General features: G+C 36.6%; 1 protein-coding gene across 2 annotated transcripts in view; it reads left to right on the top strand.

Moving 5' to 3' along the window:
- The window catches only part of EXOC6B (exocyst complex component 6B), a 723575-nt gene that overhangs the window by 295507 nt on the left and 408261 nt on the right, over positions 1-19807 (top strand). For both annotated transcript variants that reach the window (XM_027554900.1, XM_027554901.1), the window contains exon 7: positions 14967-15143. In XM_027554900.1, the coding sequence (XP_027410701.1) occupies positions 14967-15143 (177 nt within the window). The remainder of the gene's footprint in view (positions 1-14966; positions 15144-19807) is intronic.

The raw sequence follows: 19807 nt of genomic DNA on the forward strand, positions 1-19807 counted from the left end.
CATTTCCTCCTCCAGGGGATCTTGCCAACCCAGGGATCGAACCTGTGTCTCCTGTGGCTCTTGCATTTGCAGGTGATTTCTTAACCACTTGAGAAGCCTCATGACTGAGTCCACACACACACACACACACACACACACACACATGTTCTTTATCCATTGATTTGTCATCTATCAGTGGTCAGTTAGGTTGTTTCCAAATCTTATTTTTTATAAATAATGTTGCAATGAACATAGAAGTTATATATCACTACAAATTATGTGTTTGTTTTCTTTAGATTGGTATTCAGTTGTGGAATCACTAGATCATACAGTATGTCTATTTTTCTTATTGATGAAGAACCTTCATACTGTTTTCCATCGTTGCTGCCCCATTTACATTCCCACCAACAGTACATGGGGGGTCCCTTTTCTGTGCATTCTTGCCAACACTTGTTATTTCTTGTCTTTTTGATAGGAGCCATTCTGACAGTTTTCAGGTGATATCTCATTGTGGTTTTGCTTTGCATTTCCCTGATGATTCATGATGCTGAACATTTTCCTATGTGCCTGTTGACCATCTTTTAATCTTATTTGGAAAAATGTCTATTCAGATTCTCTCCCCATTTTTTTTTACTGGACTGTTATTTTTGTTGTTGTTGTTGATATGTATGTGATCTTTATATATTTTGGATGCTAACCCCTTGTTAGAAATATGATTTACAAGTATCTTCTTCATTTTGTTGATCATTTCCTTTCCTATGCCGAAGCCTTTTAATAAATGTTGTCCCGTTTATTTATTTCTGCTTTTGTTTCCCTTGCCTTTGGAATCAGGTGCAAAAAACATCTCTAAGACTGGTATCAAGAGGCTTAGTACTTGATTTTTGGGGGGGGTTTACGGTTTCAAGTATGTCATTTAAACTTTAATCCATTTTAAGTTACTTTTTGTGTGTGGTATAATATCAGCTTTTGTATGTGGTGTAACTTCAGTTTCATTCTTTTGTGTGTAGTTGTCCAGTTTTTCCAGCATCCTTTATTGAAGGGACTAGAGTTTCCCCGTTGTATATTCTTGCTTCCTGTGTGTAAATTAATTGACCATATATCTATGGGTTTATATCTAAGCTCTCTTTTTGTTCCACTGATCTATGTGTCTGTTTTTATGCAAATACTATGCTCTTTTTTTTTTACTATAGCTATGTAGAGTAGTTTGAAATCAGGGAGCATGATACCTCCAGCTTTGTTCTTAGATCCCAAGATTGCTTTGGCTGTTCAGGATTTTTTATGTTTCCGTACAGATTTTGGAATTATTTGTTCTCATTCTTTGAAAAATGCCATTGGAGTTTTGATAGGTGTTGCATTAAATATGAATTTTGCTTTGGTGAGTAGGGACTTTTTTTTAAAGGGGAGTGTGGACATTTTAACAATAATAATTCTTCTAATCCATGACTGTGGGATGCTTTTTACATATTTGTGTTTTCTTCAGTTTTCAGATCTTTTACCTCCTTGGTTAAATTCATTTATAGATACTCTTTTTGATGCAGTTGTATTGCATCACAATTGTTGACTGATTTCTCTTTCTGATAGTTTTTATTTATGTATAAATATAACAGATTTTTGAATATCAATTTTGTATCCTGCAGCTTTAGTGAAGTCATTTATTAGTTCACATAGTCTTTTGGTGGAGTCTAGGTTTTTCTACATATAATATCATGTCATCTGCAAATAATGACAGTTTTGTTTCTTCCTTTCCAGTTTGTATGTCTTTTATTTCATTTTCTTTCCTAATTGCTGTTACTAGGAGTTCTAATACTATGCTGAATACAAGTGAGGAGAGTGGGCATCTTTTGTTCTGTTTCCGATCTTAGAGAAAAAGCTTTCAGCTTTTCACTGTTGAATATGATGTTAGTTGTGGGTTTGTTGTATATGGGTTTTATTTTGTGAGGCAAATATTTCAGTAACATGTTTAATTCCATGTTTTAGTGTTTTGTTTTTTTTTTAGTTTGTTCCTTATAATTAATTTTTATTTTCATTTCATAGTGGTAGGAAAAGATACTTCAATTATTTCAGTCTTCTTAAATTTACTGAAATTTGATTTTACTGAAATGTGATTTATCCTGGAGAATCTTCCATGTGCACTTGAGAAGAATGTGTATTTTGCTGCTTTTGAATGAAGTGTTCTATATAAATCTATTTTGTTTATCTGATATGATGATATTTTCTTATTGATTTTCTGTCTGGACAATGTATCCATTGCTGTAAGTGTGGTGTTAAAGTCTCCTACCATTATCATATTGCTGTTAATTTTCTCTCTAAGTTCATTAGCATTTGCTTTATATATTTTGGGTCTTCTATGGTGGATGCATACATATTAATAAATGTTATATCTTCTTGTTGGATTAGCCCCCTTATTGTTATGTAGTTTCTCTCTTTGTCTTTTATTACAGTCTTTCTTTTAGAGATTATTTTTTCTCACACGAGTATAGCTATACCAGCTTTTTTATCATTTCCGTTTGCACAGAATGTATTTTTCCATCCTTTTACTTTCAGTCCATTTGTGTCCTTACTTATTATGAAGTGAGTCTTTTGTAGGCAACGTAAAGATAGATGGGTCTCTAAAAGAAAAATCCATTCAGCCATTCTGTATATTTTGATTGGAGAATTTAGCCTGTAAAAATTGGTGTCTATGTTGATAGTTATAATTGAAACTGTTGGTTCAGTTGAAATAGTGATTGAACCAACAGTTTAAATTATAACTATTTCTGGCCCTTTTCTGTTGAAACATGGGGTGCTCCTTGGAGGAAACCTTGCTTATATATGACATCTTTTCTGGGAGACAAGGTTAGTAAAACATTAAGCAGCTTGGCAATTATTTTTCTTCCCAGGTTTACTTATATTTTTTATATTTGGGGGTCATTATTATAACCATTTAAAATTGACATTTATAAAAAGATATAAAATTCAAACTGGTATGTGATAAAAAAAATTGTGGAGAAAAGTTAATGCTGTTTTCAAAAATAATGTTAAAGATTATCTTGAAATTTAGTTTATCCATTGACCAGCTATCTTAGAATAATGTGTAAATGATACTGAGTGATCATTTAGTGTGTTAGACATGTAGCAAGACTACCATAACACGCCTATCTTCAGGTTGTGTGTGTGTGTGCACGCTTAGTTGCTCCGTCATGTCCGACTCTTTGTGACCCCATGGAATGTACTGTCCAACTCTTTGAGACCCCATGGTCTGTAGTCCACCCTGCTCACCGTCCATGGAGTTTTTCAGTCAAGAATATTGAAGTGGGTTGCCATTTCCTACTTCAGGGGATCTTCTTGACCCAGAGTTCAAAACCTATGCCTCTTGCGACTGGCAGTGGCAGGTGGATTCTTTACCATTGCACTACCTGGGAATCCAGGTTATTGGCATTCTGAAAAGAATGTTGTGTTTGAAATGACTAAAGGTTTCTTGAAACATTATTAACATGTTAGATATTGTCTTTCTAGATATTAGAATATATAATAATGTTTTCAATAGTATAAAATATATGTAGGAATTCAAGATTAAAATGTTGTTCACATGCATATCTCTTTTCTTAAGCCTCTATGATTATTAAATAAATAAGTACTAATGTCTGAAATGCAAATGCCACTTTATGAAAGATACTTTCCTTGATCACTCTGTATTAGAAAAGCAGCCTCTCTTTTCTTATGATTGCTAGACTATTTTGCATTTTCAATTCTATTCATTCATTTCTGGGAATCATTTACTGGAATCATTTGCTTTCAGCCTGAAAAACTTCCTTTAGCACTTTTATAGTACAGATGTGTTGGTCTTAAATTGCCTTTATTTTCTTTTATCTGAAAATGTTTTCCTTTTGTTTTCATTCCTATATTAGTTTTCTAGGGCTGCCTTAACAAAATACCCAAAAGTGGATTTTTGTTGTTGTTCAGTCACTCAGTTGTGTCTGACTCTTTGTGACCCCGTGGACTGCAGCACATCAGACTTCCCTTTCCTTCACTATCTCCTGGAGTTTGCTGAAACTCATGTTCATTGAGTCGATGGCGCTGTCTAACCATCTGATCCTCTGTCACCCCCTTCTTTTGCCTTCAATCTTTGCCCCCTATAAGAAATGTTGAAGTCCTAAACATCTCAGAATATGATGTTATTTAGAAATAGGATAACTGCAGATGTATTTAAGATGAAGTAATATTGCAGCAGGCTGAGTCTTTAATTCAATATGATTGATGTCCTTTTAAGATGAGAAGAAGACAAAGATAGAAGATACAGAGGAAAACATTAGGTGATAATTGAGTCATATTAAAGCAATTTAATTGCAAGCTAAGGAATGCTAATATTGTTGGCAAAACACAAGAAGAAAGGAAGACACAAGGACACAAGACCCTACTGACACTTTGATTTTGAACTTGTAGCATCCAGACCTGTGAGACAGTATTTTTTTTTTTTTTTTATTAAGCCATCCAGCTCTTTGGAAGAGAGTGAAAAAGCTGGCTTAAAACTCAACATTCATAAACAAAAGATCATGTCATCTGGTTCCATCACTTCATAGTGAATAGATGGGGAAAAATTTTTAAATTTTTCTCTCGATCTTTGATTTTCAGTAGTTTGACTATGGTGTTCCCTTTGGGATTCATTAAGCTTCTTGACTATGGTACTTTATGTCTTATATAAAATGTGGGAAATTTTCACCTATTGTTTTTTCAGATTTTTTTCTTCACTATATTGTTTCCCCTTTTTGTTCTAGGATTCTGGCACTACTTAGGTTAGACTTTTTGATAGTGTCTTCCATATTATGCAGGCTTTGTTTTTCATGTTTGTTTGCTTTTTTAACCTTTTATTTATTTTTTTCCTAATTTGATAATTTCTATTGATCTATCTTCAAGTTCACTGACTATCTCTTTTTGACTGTTAAGTGCTTTAAATGGTGAATTCTTTATTTCAGGTATTTTATTTTTCAGTCATAGAATTTACTTTGGTTGTTCTACATAGTTTTTATTTTTCTGATGATATTTACTGTCATTTCATTAGTTTATAATGAGAATGAACAGGGCATAATAAATCTTTGGCAGAAACAGAGTTGAGGTACATCTAATGTCAAAGCATCTAAATATGTTAAACAAATTACTAACAGTTCTGAAGGAAGAAATAGACAGCAATACAATAGTAATAGGAGGCTTAAATACCCCACTTGGACAATGGATAGATCTCCCAGACAGAAAAATCAGTAAGTAACCATTGGACTTGCACTAAACTTAAGACCAAATAGACTTAAAAAAGCATGTAAAGTTTATTCCACCTAATAATAGAATGCATATCCTTCTGAAGTGCACACAGAGTGTTCTGCAGGGTAGATTATATGTTAGTTCACAAAATAAGTCTAAGCGAATGTAAGAAGACTGAGATTATACTAAAGGATATTTTTCATACTATTATAAAATTATACTATGTTTCTAATCACAATGGTATGAACTTTGAATGATGGAAAACTGGAAAATGTATAAATGTGTGGAAAGTAAACAACACATTGCCGAACAACTTAGCAATAATGAATCAGGAAGAACAGGAAATTTGAAAGGATCAATTTTGAGTAAGGAGATTGAAACTAATAAAATGCCTCCCAAAATCTAGAGAAGAGTTAACATCCGTTGTTCTAAATTCTTCTAATAAATTGAATAGGGAACACTCTCAAACTTATGTTACAAGGTGTCTTAATAAGGTGAAAGTGAAAGTCACTCAGTGTGTCTGACTCTTTGTGACCCCATGAACTAACTATACAGTCCATGGAATTCTCCAGGCTAGAATACTGGAGTGGGTAGCGTTTCCCTTCTCAGCATTTGCTTATGGCCATTCTAATCAGTATGAGGTAGTACCTCATTGTACTTTTGTTGCATTCCTCTAATAATTAACAATGTTGAGCATCTTTATATGTGCCTACTGGCCATATATATGTCCTCTTTGGAGAAATTGCTATTGAGGTTTTCTGTCCATTATTTGATTTGGTTGTTTGTCTTTTTGTTATTGAGATGTATGAGCTATTTGTGTATCTTGAAATCTAACCCCTTGTCATTTGGATTACAAACATTTTCTTCTAGTCTGCAGGTTTTTTGGTTTTGTTTATGGTTTCCTCTGGGCCTCCCTGGTGGCTCAGAAGGTAAAGAATCCCCCTGCAATGAGGGAAACCTGGGTTTGATCCCTGGGTTGGGAAGATCCCCTGGAGGAGGGCATGGCAACCCACTCTAGTATTTTCACCTAGAAAATCCCCATTGCAGAGGAGCTTGACAGGCTAAAGTCCATGGGGTCCAAAGAGTCAGACATGACTGAGCAACTAAGCACATGGTTCCCTTTGCTGTGCAAAAGCCTAAAACTTTGAAAAGGTCCTATTTGTTTATTTTTGCTTTTATTTCTATTGCCTTGGGGGACAACTGAAGAAAACATTGGTATGATTCCTGGCAAGCTTTGTAATATTTCTATATAATAAACCAAATTTTTAATTTTTAGGATACCAATGAATTTTTTAAACATATTATTTTGTTTTCTACCTTATCTGCTCCATATAGCTAGTACTTTTTATTGTTGTTATTTGTTTTCTCATATTGGTATTTTGTATCTCTTTCCAGTTGGATATTTTCCTCAAATATCTATTGATCCTTGGCCAGTCACTCATATTTAGTAATAAATTACTTAACAGTTTACAGGAAAGTCTATGGGCATAGAAGACTGTAAAGTAGCAAACTTCATGGAATTCTATAAAGGAAATCACATCTTTGATTGGGAAATATAAATAGTGCTTTGTGGCAGTTCTTTGTTAATTTCTCTAGAAAAAAATTTTCCAATCTCCCAACTAAGAATATAAGTGCAAACATTCATTGCCAAGTGAGTTGGATGGCTAGATCATATGGCAACTCTACTTTTAGTTTTTTAAGAAACCTCCATACTGTTTCCCACAGTGGCTATATTGATGTACATTCCCACCCAGTGAAAGACATGGGAATACCAGACCACCTGACCTGCCTCCTGAGAAATCTGTATGCAGGTCAGGAAACAACAGTTAGAACTGGACATGGAACAATAGACTGGTTCCAAATTGGGAAAGGAGTATATCAAGGCTGTATATTGTCATCCTGCTTATTTAACTTATGTGCAGAGTACATCATGAGAAACGCTGGACTGGATGAAGCACAAGCTAGAATCAAGATTGCTGGGAGAAATATCAATAACCTCAGATAAGCAGATGACACCACCCTTAAGATCATGGCATCCCATCACTTCATGGCAAATAGATGGGGAAACACTGGAAACAGTGGCAGACTTAATTTTCGGGGGCTTCAAAATCACTGCAGATGGTGACTGCAGCCATGAAATTAAAAGACATTTACTCTTTGAAAGAAAAGTTATGACCAACCTAGACAGCATATTAAAAAGCAGAGACATTACTTTGCCAACAAAGGTCTGTCTAGTCAAGGCTATGGTTTTTCCAGTAGTCATGTATGGATGTGAGAGTTGGACTATAAAGAAAGCTGAGTGGTGAAGAATTAATACTTTTAAGCTGTGGTGTTGGAGAAGACTCTGGAGAGTCCCTTGGACTGCAAGGAGATCCAACCGGTCCATCCTAAAGGAAATCAGTCCTGAATATTCATTGGAACGACTGATGCTGAAGCTGAAACTCCAATCCTTTAGCCACTTGATGTGAAGAACTGACTCATTTGAAAAGACCCTGAGCTGGGCAAGATTGAAGGTGGGAGGAGGAGGGGATGATGGAGGATGAGATGGTTGGATGGCATCACCAACTCAATGGACTGGGTTTGAGTAAACTCTGGGAGTTGGTGATGGACAGGGAGGCCTGGCACGCTGCAGTCCGTGGGATTGTGAAAGAGTCAGACACGACTGAGCGACTGAACCGTGACTGTGCAGTGGTGTATTTGTAGGGCAGTTTGCTTCCTTCATCCCTGGACTTCTGAGACGCCATATGGAACTCACTGTGGGCGGAACTAAATGGGGAGTGTATCTGGCTGCTCTTTGGTCAAAGTTTGCCTCACTTCTGGGTTGAGAATCATGAATGCTAATTAATTGCTGTGGGATTCCACACTGTAATGTCTGCAAAACCTCTGGGTAGAAAGCTGGAAGTGTGGCGTACATGCTATGTTGGTTTCAGTTTACACTATATGACACTTCCAAGGCTTCCCAGAACTGGTTGCTGATATTATACTTGAAATAAGAGCTGAACATGAGAGGATGTGAGGTAGAGTACAAGAAGTGTGCAGTACAGATATCTAATAGTTGCAGTATAGTACAAATACAAAATTGAATGGCAGTGTGAAGAAATATGAGATAATATTTTTTTTATGAGATAATATTAATCATTGTGTATCTAAATATTGCTAGATCTTTGATACTTCCAGAGTAGAGAGTGAAACAAGATTCCTATCTCACATTCAGAGGAAGACAGGTGGAACTTAAAATTTTAGTGTGTTTTTTTTTTTTTTCTTTTAAAAAAATGTGCAACATAATAAGTATAATTAGCTCTGCTCTATGTTATATAAAGTTGATAAGAGTAAATCCCAAGAAGTCTCATCACACAGAGCAAAAAATTTTTGTATTTACCTAATTTTTTATCTGTATAAAATAATGAATGTTCACCAACATTATTGAGATAATTGTTTCATGATTATGTTAAGTCAAAAACTTTTGCTTAGACGTATCTTTTAATTCAGGATCATTTACGTGGGGCTTTCTTGGTGCCTCAGGGGTAAAGAATGTGATTGCCAACAGGAGACACAAGTTTGATCCCTGATATGGGAAAATCCCACATGCCACAGAGCAACTAAGCCCATGTGCCACAGACTGTTGAGCCTGTGCTCTAGAGGCTGGGAGCTGCAAGTACTGAGCCTCCGTGCCACAAATACTGAAGTCCGAGCACCTTGGAGTGCAAGCTCTGCAACAAGAGAAGCCACTTCAGTGAGAGACAGGCCCACCCACCACAATTAGAGAGTAGGCCCCGCTGTCTGCAACTAGAGAAAAGCCCCTGCAGCAAGAAGACCCACTGCAGCCAAAAGTGAATAAATAAGTAAAATTATAAAAAAAAAAATGAGTGAATGATTAGGCATGTAAATTAAATGCCATTGAGCTTAAAACCTGTTCCCAAACACAGTACTTCTGCACATTAATTAAAAAAAAATTTTTTTTAAAGATAATTTGCATGTATTTTTAATTTAATCCTTGTGGCAGTTCTGAGTAGATGGGATGTTGCATTGAGAAGAACCTATCCATGGTTATATAATTAATATATCACAGAGCTTAGATTTAAACATATCTTACTCAACGAAGGTTTTTTTCTTCTTCATTTTCTTTTCTGATACAGCACCCTGTGATTGAAGTCTGTGAGCTATAAGCCTAGGCCTCTCTCCATTTGTATTTATTCCTTTAGTCCACTAGAGGTCAGTATTGGGCTGATAAAGAAAGGAACCTCTGTTTTTTTGATTCACAGAATTTTGAGTCTTATTGCTAGGTACCCTTGGAAGTTGTATTTGCAATAAAACTTTATTTAATGGCATGTGTAATGACAGCTGTAAAAGTTGTAATAGCTACATTTTTAGGTGAATAATTCAAGTTAGGTGATTCTTATCCCCCCCCCCCCCCCCCTTAAATAAATAGGAGAATATTCAAATTGTCTTTTACAGATATCCCTCTCTTTTGTTGGGCCAAATCTCATTCTTACATAGTTTTTTTTTTAATTATTTTTTCCTTTATATAGTAAGCATTTATCTGAGTTTTCTGTGTATATGTCATTGTATCTGGACTTGGGGGATTCTAAGAATAGGCAAGTATGTTTTCTATCCTGAAGAAGAGAAGAGTTGAACTCTGAAGTGCTGTACTGTCATTTTTTATCTGAATATCTGACAAGTTTACTTAACTCATCTTCTGTATCCTGCCTTTAACTTACTATTTCCACAGTTCCTATTTTTTGGAATGATCCCATCATCTAGTCTTAAAGACCAGAATATTTGCAGTTATTTTTATTTTCTTTCCCTCTTCCACATACAACATTTAAATCAGTAAACTATATTGCTTCTGCTTTTTCTGTATCTGCTGCTACCTTAATTCAAATTCTCATCATTGTTATTTGGACTCCTTTCAGTTCAGTTCAGTTCAAGTAAGTTGCTTGGTCGTGTCCGACTCTTTGCGACCCCGTGAATTGCAGGCCACCAGGCCTCCCTGTCCGTCACCAACTCCCGGAGTTCACCCAAACTCACGGCCATCCGTCAGTGATGCCATCCAGCCGTCTCATCCTCTGTCGTCCCCTTCTCCTCCTGCCCCCAATCCTTCCCAGCATCAGAGTCTTTTCCAAGGAGTCAACTCTTTGCATGAGGTGGCCAAAGTACTGGAGTTTCAGCTTCAGCATCATTCCTTCCAAAGAAATCCCAGGGCTGATCTCCTTCAGAATGGACTGGTTGGATCTCCTTGCAGTCCAAGGGACTCTCAAGAGTCTTCTCCAACACCATAGTTCAAAAGCATCAATTCTTCGGCACTCAGCTTTCTTCACAGTCCAACTCTGTGATCTGTATTGATTTTCCTGTTTCTAGTCTTTATCTTCTCCCAGTTGACCATTGCTCAGCTCCCAGAGGATGTGCCCGAATTGTAAAGCTGATCGTTTTCTTCCCCTGCTCACATTCTTCTCTTGTTCCTCCATTGCCTACTAGCTGGCCTTGAAACTACTTTGTATGGCATCTTTAACTTTGTCTCTTATTGTTGTTCAGTCGCTAAGTCCTGTCCAACTCCTTGTGACCCCATGGACTTCGGCACACCAGTCTCCTCTATCCTTCACTATCTCCCAGAGTTTGCTCAGATTCATGTCCATTGAGTTGGTGATGCTATTCAACCATCTCGTCTTCTGCCGCCTCCTTCTCCCTTTGCCTTCAGTCTTTTCCAGCATCAAGGTCTTTTCTAATAAGTCCGCTCTTCACCTCAGGTGGCCAGAGTATTGGAGCTTCAGCTTCAGCATCAGTCCTTCCAATGAATATTCAGGGTTGATTTCCTTTAGGATTGACTGATTTGACTATCTCCTGTTAGTCCTTCATAACTTATGTTCTTATACAAAATTATTTATTGCTTGGGTGGATAATGTTATTTCACATGTCTTTTCTTATGCGGTTTCTTTCTTCTGGAATGGTTACCCTTTCTACCTATTTCCCTTTGTAAAAATCATATTCACTTTTTTAAATTGGAGGATAATTGCTTTCCAATGTTGTGCTAGTTTCTACTGTACAACATAGTGAATCATCTATAAGTATACGCATATCCCCCTACTTCTTGAGCCTCCCCACTTGCTACCTTTTCCTCCAAGTTCCTGAAATCCTCCTTGCAAGTATGATTACTTTCTGCTAATCATCGTACCCATGCTTATTTCTATCATACTCATTGCACTGATTTCAGCCACTTGTTTGCTTATCCATTTCTTAAAATGATGTGAGGTTCAAGAGTCAGAAAATCTGTTTTATTTGTATAGTCAACACAATACTGGGCTCAAGTGGTTGTTCAGTACATGTTTGACTGAAAGTAGGGATATAGGGAGAAAGCACTATGAGTTAAAACAGTGAGAGGAGGCTTTCTCAAGGAAAAAGAATTTTAGTTGGGTTTTGGAGGAAAGATTGAGTACAGGTAGGGAGAGGTCATCTAGAAGAGAAATGGCTCAAGCAAAGATATAGTAGTGAAAATATTCTTAGTATATCATGAGGTAGATTCTGTTCCAAGTAGAAATTCATGTTGGAGAATATTGGAAAATACATTGGGACAATCAGGTTCACCTCCCATTAACTGTAATGAGAAGGTGATGAGTTCCATTTTAGGTATGTAGTAAGTGAAGTGATGATCGCACACACAGTAGTAATATAGAACTAGAGATACACTATTGAATTCTGAGGGAGTGGGAAGAGTGGTAGAAGAGTAGGGGTTGAGGAATAAACTTGCTTTATTTCTATATATTAGGAAAACAGAGAAGAACATATGTGAGGGAATCTTGAGGAAGAGGTGGTTAAATGTGTAAAGATTATTCACAAAGAGAATGAACAAAGAAGTTAAAAAAAAGGCCTAAATGTTTTCTAAAGTCTGTTTGTTTGCTTGATACCCTGTTACCTGCACTCTAGGCAGCAAAAGTCAGTCAGCTGCTTCTTTGTCTCCAAGGTTGTCCTTGGAGGGACAGAATAAATGGTTCTGGTGAGATGGCTTAGCATGTTAGAAAAGAGCTCTGAAGAACTCTTGTTTGTTGTATGGACTTTAGAGTCACATTTTAATTTTTACATATATTGCATATATTTACATATTTTTATCTCTATTTACTCTTCTCTACTTCCTGCCAGTCCCATAACATAATTTTGAATAGATGGTGGTTTTCATTTGCTTTCTAATGGGTAATATCTGAGTATGTATTTCATTGTTCTACTTGTTTCAATATTTCCAACTTGATTAGTTCTTTCTTGGCAGATCTGCCCTGACTGCTCCTTTATAAATGGAAAAGCCTTGATAATTTTGACAGAGACCCCAAGTGACTATCGAGCCTTGGAATAAAACTTACAGTGCTCTCATTTCTAGCGTAGGGTATGTTGATTTGGCCTAAGCTACTTTATGCTCCATCAAAGTGATTGGTAAACCAGGCACAAAAAGAACAAATCATAGATGATCTAAAATTACTTCCATAGGGTTTCTTTCAGATTTGTATTATTTGAAGTATAAGTGATACTACTTAGATGTGGCTCCTCTCAATTGCTTTTGGTACATTGATAGTATTTTATTGATTGTGAAAGAAAAATATTTAACTTTGGATTCAATAAAATAAGACCAACTTATGAAAGGTTTTAGTTTTGCTGTACTGAGAGAAAGAATAAAGAGACAAGTGATCATTCTCTAGTTGAGGGCTTGCTTTTCTAATATGAAAGCTTTAGCTTTCTAGAGTCCTCAATCTCTTATTGTGTGGTTTACATTGAAAATAAGTGAGGGGGGGAACTTCCTACCTTTGAGAGGAGTAGGAAGAATGTTTTGTCGAATTTGGGATCTCGAATGCTTTAAGGATATATATTCTTGTTTACAAACATAAAGTAAATGTTATTGGGTATCTTCCCTCTCAGTTTGGTTACTGAAGCCATGTATTTTATGTAAGTCAAATCAAAATATCAACAAGTACTATGCAGAGAAACAAGTTAGTCCATTGATTCAAATCTCTGGAATGTAGATTCTTTTCATTTTCTTGGCAGAGTCTAGCTCACATAGTTGAAGTTTTTCTCTGTCCTGTTATAATTGTCTTATTTAACTAGTACCTGGACTAACCCTTATACTTAGTATTTATCTAGAATTCTTAATCTCATTCAAAATATTTGGAGATTCTGTTTTTTCTCTTGAATTGATTTCTACTTGTTGCTGAGTAGAAACATCATATAGTGATTAAGGAATGCATATTCTGAGAAGTCACATTTCTTAAGCTTTATATCTTTGGATGATACTAAGAATTAACATTATTGTTTTTAAAAAGAAAAGTTCCACTGTGAAACACTTTTGGAACATGCTGGATTAAAGCATGTTAAATAACTTTTCTTAAAATAGGACTTTTCCCAGTTTTTATTCTGTTAATGTATTGTACATCATATGTCTAGAAGAAGGTTTGCATAACATGGAGTGTTTCACATTTATTTGACTGCAGAACTCTTTTTTGGGGGACTGTTTTTGTCATGCTTTATGGGTCTGTTGGTGTAGTGGGAAGATGACTCATATGGAATTTAGGAGATCACACTTTGGGCTTCTGATTTACCACTTACTAACCTTGTGGCCTCATACAATCCTTTGTCTTCCAGTGTATTTCCTGAGTGGTGATTAAGATCCCTTCCAGCTCTGATACTTTGGTCTAACTTCTGATGTTGACTCTGTATAGTCACACTTTCCACCTCTTTGGATGTATGGAAACCACATTGTTATTTGAGTGTACTTTGTTAAGCTGAGGGAATTACACTTTTCTATAAAAGTTTAGAAAAAGAAATGCTTAAAACTCTGACTTCCTCAGACTAAGGTCATGAAATTCTGTTGGATTCATTAGTTCATATTACTCTATTAAGATATTTCATTCTCCTGATTAAAATTTATTGATCTCATATATCCACATATCTGTTTTTAAGAGTACCCTAAGCTTGAAGACTCCTGTCCCTTTTCTCCAAACCACAGTGGTTCTAGTATAGCACTTATCTTTTAAGAGATAAATATTTAGTCATTTGCACTAATCTCTTCGCTGCTGTGCCATGCTAAGTCATTTCAGTCGTGTCCAACTCAGTGTGACCCTATGGACTGTAGACTGCCTGGCTCCTCTGTCCATGGGATTCTCCAGGCAAGAATACTGGAGTGGGTTGCCATGCCCTCCTCTGGGGAAATTTTCCTGACCCAGGAATCCAGCCCGCATCTCTTACGTCTCTTGCATTGGAGGGTAGGTTCTTTACCCCTAGTGCAACCTGGGAAGCCCCAATCTCTTGGCAAATCAATAGATTTCATTTTTGTGATGACAGTGTGTGTATTTAGAAAATCTTCCCAGGTGGCACTATTGGTAAAGAACCCTCTTCCAATGCAGAAGACTTAAGAGATGTGGTTCGATTTCTGGGTTGGGAAGACCCCCTGAAGGAGGCCATAGCAACCCACTCTAGTATTCTTGCCTGGAGAATTCCTGGCACAGAGGAGCCTGGTGGGCTGCAGTCCATGAGGTTGCAAAGAGTTGGACACGACTGAAGTGACTTAGCTCTCACTAAGTGATTATCTTTTTTTTTTTTTTTTCCTATGTGCTACATTAATATGTTTGGTTTTATTTCTGGTACTAAAACTTTATGTATTTTAAGGCATTTCATTGTATTTTCTTTTGATACCAATTAATTCAAAATTAAAAGTTCTTTGAATGCTTAAGTTTTGTTTCTTCTTTTGTTTGTTTATTTGTGTGTATTTATTTCTATCCTAGGCACAACAACAAAGAAACCTGGATAACATCATCTTGCAACAACCCAGGATAGGTAGCAAGAGAAAATCTAAGAAAGAAGCTTATACAATTTTTGATACAGAAATAGAAAGCACTAGCCCCAAGTCTGAACAGGATTCAGGAATTCTGGATGTTGAAGATGAGGAAGACGATGAAGAGGTAACTAACATTTGAACCGGGGCAGTGAACTTATTGTTCCTTTAAATATAGTGTGTTTGAGATGTGATCAGGAATTTATCAATGTAACATAACTTGTGTGATCTTCAGGATATTAAAGATCATTTAAAATACAAATGGTGCCTGATTTAAGGAAACTGAAGATGTACTAAGATATCTTAGGTTCTAAATCTTTATATTTTAAATATATTCATCCATTTTTTGTTTGTTTGTTTGTTTCAGTGTTTTTGATTGTATACTGAGTACTTCATTAAGGGAAGAATAGAGTTTACCTGACCTAGAGAAAGAGACCTAGATGACCTCTGCTGAAGCTGGAACAAATTACTTGAGACAAATAAAAGATGTTACTTTAAACAGTGGAGTGTAAACAAAGAGCTTTCTTAGCCTTGAGAAATGGTTCAGATTGAAATTACTAAATGGTTTCAGAAAGTTGAGAACATATTTCTAGAAGAAATAAATGTATATATGATTATAGAGTATCTGGGAATTTTGAGACATGTCCATGCTGTCTTAATTCTGTGACACTCTGAGGTGAAGAATAAGATTAAGTGGCTTAACTAGTATATTTTTATATCTTTATTTGTTGTTAAAAGTATATTTAATGTATTTTTAAAAATAAAACTACTGTGATATTTGAGATTTCCAGTTAAAATATTTTTGAACTACTTATTATTTGCATAAACTGGATCATTTTTTGTGTAAGTATAGTGGTTAGGGTGACAATATACAGCCTTGACGTACTCCTTTTCCTATTTGGAACCAGTCTGTTGTTCCATGTCCAGTTCTAACTGTTGCTTCCTGACCTGCATATAGGTTTCTCAAGAGGCAGGTCAGGTGGTCTGGTATTCCCATCTCTTTCAGAGTTTTCTACAGTTTATTGTGATCCACACAGTCAAAGGCTTTTGCATAGTCAATAAAGCAGAAATAGATCTTTTTCTGGAACTCTCTTGCTTTTTGGATGATCCAGCAGATGTTGGCAATTTGATCTCTGGTTCCTCTGCCTTTTCTAAAACCAGCTTGAACATTATTTAACTTATATGCAGAGTACATTATGAGAAACGCTGGACTGCATGAAGCACAAGCTGGAATCAAGATTGCCGGGAGAAATATCAATAACCTCAGATATGCAGATGACACCACCCTTATGGCAGAAAGTGAAGAGGAACTAAAAAGCCTCTTGATGAAAGTGAAAGAGGAGAGTGAACAAGTTGGCTTAAAGCTTAACATTCAGAAAACGAAGATCATGGCGTCTGGTCCCATCACTTCATGGGAAATAAATGGGGAAACAGTGGAAACAGTGTCAGACTTTATTTTTGTGGGCTCCAAAATCACTGCAGATGGTGACTGCAGCCATGAAATTAAAAGACGCTTACTCCTTGGGGAAAAAAGCTATGACCAACCTAGATAGCATATTGAAAAGCAGAGAGAGAACTTTGCCAACAAAGGTCTGTCTAGTTAAGGCTGTGGTTTTTCCAGTAGTCATGTATGGATGTGAGAGTTGGACTGTGAAGAAAGCTGTGCGCCGAGGAATTGATGCTTTTGAACTGTGGTGTTGGAGAAGACTCTTGAGAGTAGTCCCTTGGACTGCAAGGAGATCCAACCAGTCCATTCTAAAGGAGCTCAGCCCTGGGTGTTCTTTGGAAGGAATGATGCTAAAGCTGAAACTCCAGTACTTTGGCCACCTCATGCGAAGAGTTGACTCCTTGGAAAAGACTCTGATGCTGGGAGGGATTGGGGGCAGGAGGAAAAGGGGACAACAGAGGATGAGATGGCTTTATGGCATCACTGACTTGATGGACGTGAGTTTGAGTGAACTCCGGGAGTTGATGATGGACAGGGAGGCCTGGTGTGCTACGATTCATGGGGTCGCAAAGAGTCGGACACAAATGAGCGACTGAACTGACTGACTGATAGTGGTTAGGTGCATGAACTTTAAAGGCTTATGGACCATTCAGATATTGATTTTGCTATTTTATTTTACTTAAAAATTATGAGTAATGATCATATTATTTACTTTTCAAATGCTCACTGAAATGAGCAAGAAACCATTTACTACTGTTCTCAGTAACCTGTTTTATCTTTAATTATTTGTCTCCTTTTTATGTTTCCCCAGGTAAAACTAGATTCACTGTTTCTTCCCCATCCGTGTTCTTTGTTATATCCTTACTACACTTCTTACTCTTCTCTCTCTGCTGAAACTACAGCCCCAAACTTTTCACTAGCTTTGTAATCTTAGATATTGTTTGGAACTTCTCACTATGTCTTCTCACTTAGTCTTCCAAACTAAAGTTTGGAACTTTAGTGTCTTTGGAACAAGTGCCTCTACTATTAAAGGTGGTCAGCAAATTTCACTACTCTTTGTTGCTGATTTCTCTTTCATATCATTATTATCAGAGTGCCTGCCCTTATTATCATTACTCTTTTTGCTTCAGAAATTAAATTAACACTATTTAAATGGGGCTGAAAAACAAATAAATGGATTACTTACTTATTGTCTAAGTCATTAGCATTTAACTGTCATTGCGTATCTGAGAGACTGTCATATACATAAGGTACTACATTCTTTTATATAGTTTTTGTTATTGACGGGATACATTTCTATAATCAAATCAATAATTTTATGTACAGTTTATCAGGTTGTGTTTACTATGTGAATGGGTTACATCAGTATTTCACTGGGCGTCCCTGGTGGCTCAGATGGTAAAGAAGCTGCTTGCAGTGCAGGAGACATGGGTTCGATCCCTGAGTTGGGATGATCCCCTGGAGAAGGGAATGGCTACCCACTCCAGTATTCTTGCCTGAAGAATTCCATGGACTGAGGAGCCTGGTGGTCTGTAGTCCATTGGCTTGCAAAGAGCTGGACACGACTAAGCTACTACACAATAGTTAATAAAATGTGAAAGTTTCATTTTAATCCCTAATGTACTTGGATAAAAAGAACTTTTAATAATTCTAAGATATAGAGGTAAGGAAAAACCAGACATTTCCCTGATACCCATGGAAATAGAACGGGGCAGAGAAAACTTGATCCCCTGAGTATTTTTTAGCTTTCTCTCTAGCTTGGAATGACTCGTATGGTTGGATATGGATCCACCCAGGAGACCAGATTGTCAGGGATTAGACTCATCACAAGTAAGAAGTTTATTAGCAGTAAAATAAAGCATCAAGATCAGGATGAGGTCCAGTTAACATTTTAAATTTACATTTTAGATTCCCATTAAGGAAGTTAAATTCTGTCAGGCACTATGGCTTAAGGAAACAAGTTAAACATAGTGTATGCCCCTGGATAATACACACCCCAAAGAGAGGGTTATGTGATAAGATGAAAGAATGAAAGATGTACACAGTTCTCATATATTAGTGAGAGCCTGCTGGATATGAGCCATTCTTTATTGTTAGCTCGCTGAAGATGCTGGGCAAGTCCTTTTTTAATCTTTGTTCCATATTTTTTCATTGTTTTGTCTTCTGACGTCCAGAGAAGATGAAGAAAGTCTGACTAGTAAAATATGTTGGGGTTCCTCATAAAGGAAGTATTATAAGAATGTACTTGGAAGTTAGCATTTTAAAATGGTTATGTATCCCAAATCAAACAGAATTTGTATTAGAGATTTGCTGATTGCGCTCTTACAATAAGAATTCAGCACTTTGCTGTCATCTAATGGCATCCTATCTTAAAAAAAAATCCTACCTTATATTTATTTACTTCTCAGTTTGAATCTTCTTCAAGTGCACATTCTTAATCTCAAACCTCATGTAGAGAATTATTTATTTAGATGTCTCCAAACTGGTTTCTTGGCATAGTTCTTGCATGGTGTGAATAAATTCTTCAGATAAGGTCTTCCATGACCCACTGTGACGTTCTGACCTTCATTCTTGTCATTCTTCAACAGACCTCATTGAGAGTAGCATAAATAGTTTTTGAAATATTTTGACTTTAAACTGTGGCATAGAATTGAGTAGTTCTTAATCTATTTGGAGGTCATATTTTCTGTGACAGTTTAATAAACTATATGGACTTTACCCTTTACTTTGCTGCTTTACCCAGTAAAATCTATGTACATTCACTTACAAAAAATTATGTATAAAATTTTAGGGAATTTGTGAAACTAATGTTGCCCCTAGGACGTAAGTTAAGAACCTGTGTTGTAGAGAGAGTGCTTCTTGAACTTAAATTTGCATAGAAATCAACTTGGAATCATATTAAATGCAGATTCTGATTGTGTAGGATGGGGGTGAATCTGAAAGTCAGCGTATTTAACAAACTCCCAGTTAAGAACTGTGCTTCTGGTCCCTGGGCATACTTTGAGTTGCAAGGCTATAGTGGACCATGAGGAAGCATTTTTAGTACATAAAGCAAATAAATTCATGAATGTTTAGGTGTCTTACTGATTTTTCGTTAATGTGTCCTAACATTTTTCCAGCAAAGAATACTGTACTTGAATCAGTTCAGTTCAGTTCAGTTGCTCAGTCATGTCCAACTCTTTGCGACCCCATGGACTGCAGCACGCCAGGCTCCCTGTCCATCACCAACTCCCGGAGCTTACTCAAACTCATGTCCATTGAGTTGGTGATGCCGTCCAACCGTCTTATCCTCTGTCGTCCCTTCTCCTCCTGCCCCCAATCCCTCTCAGCATCAGGGTCTTTTC

This window comes from Bos indicus x Bos taurus, chromosome 11 (genome assembly GCF_003369695.1).
Source record: "Bos indicus x Bos taurus breed Angus x Brahman F1 hybrid chromosome 11, Bos_hybrid_MaternalHap_v2.0, whole genome shotgun sequence".
Classification (NCBI taxonomy): domain Eukaryota; kingdom Metazoa; phylum Chordata; class Mammalia; order Artiodactyla; family Bovidae; genus Bos; species Bos indicus x Bos taurus.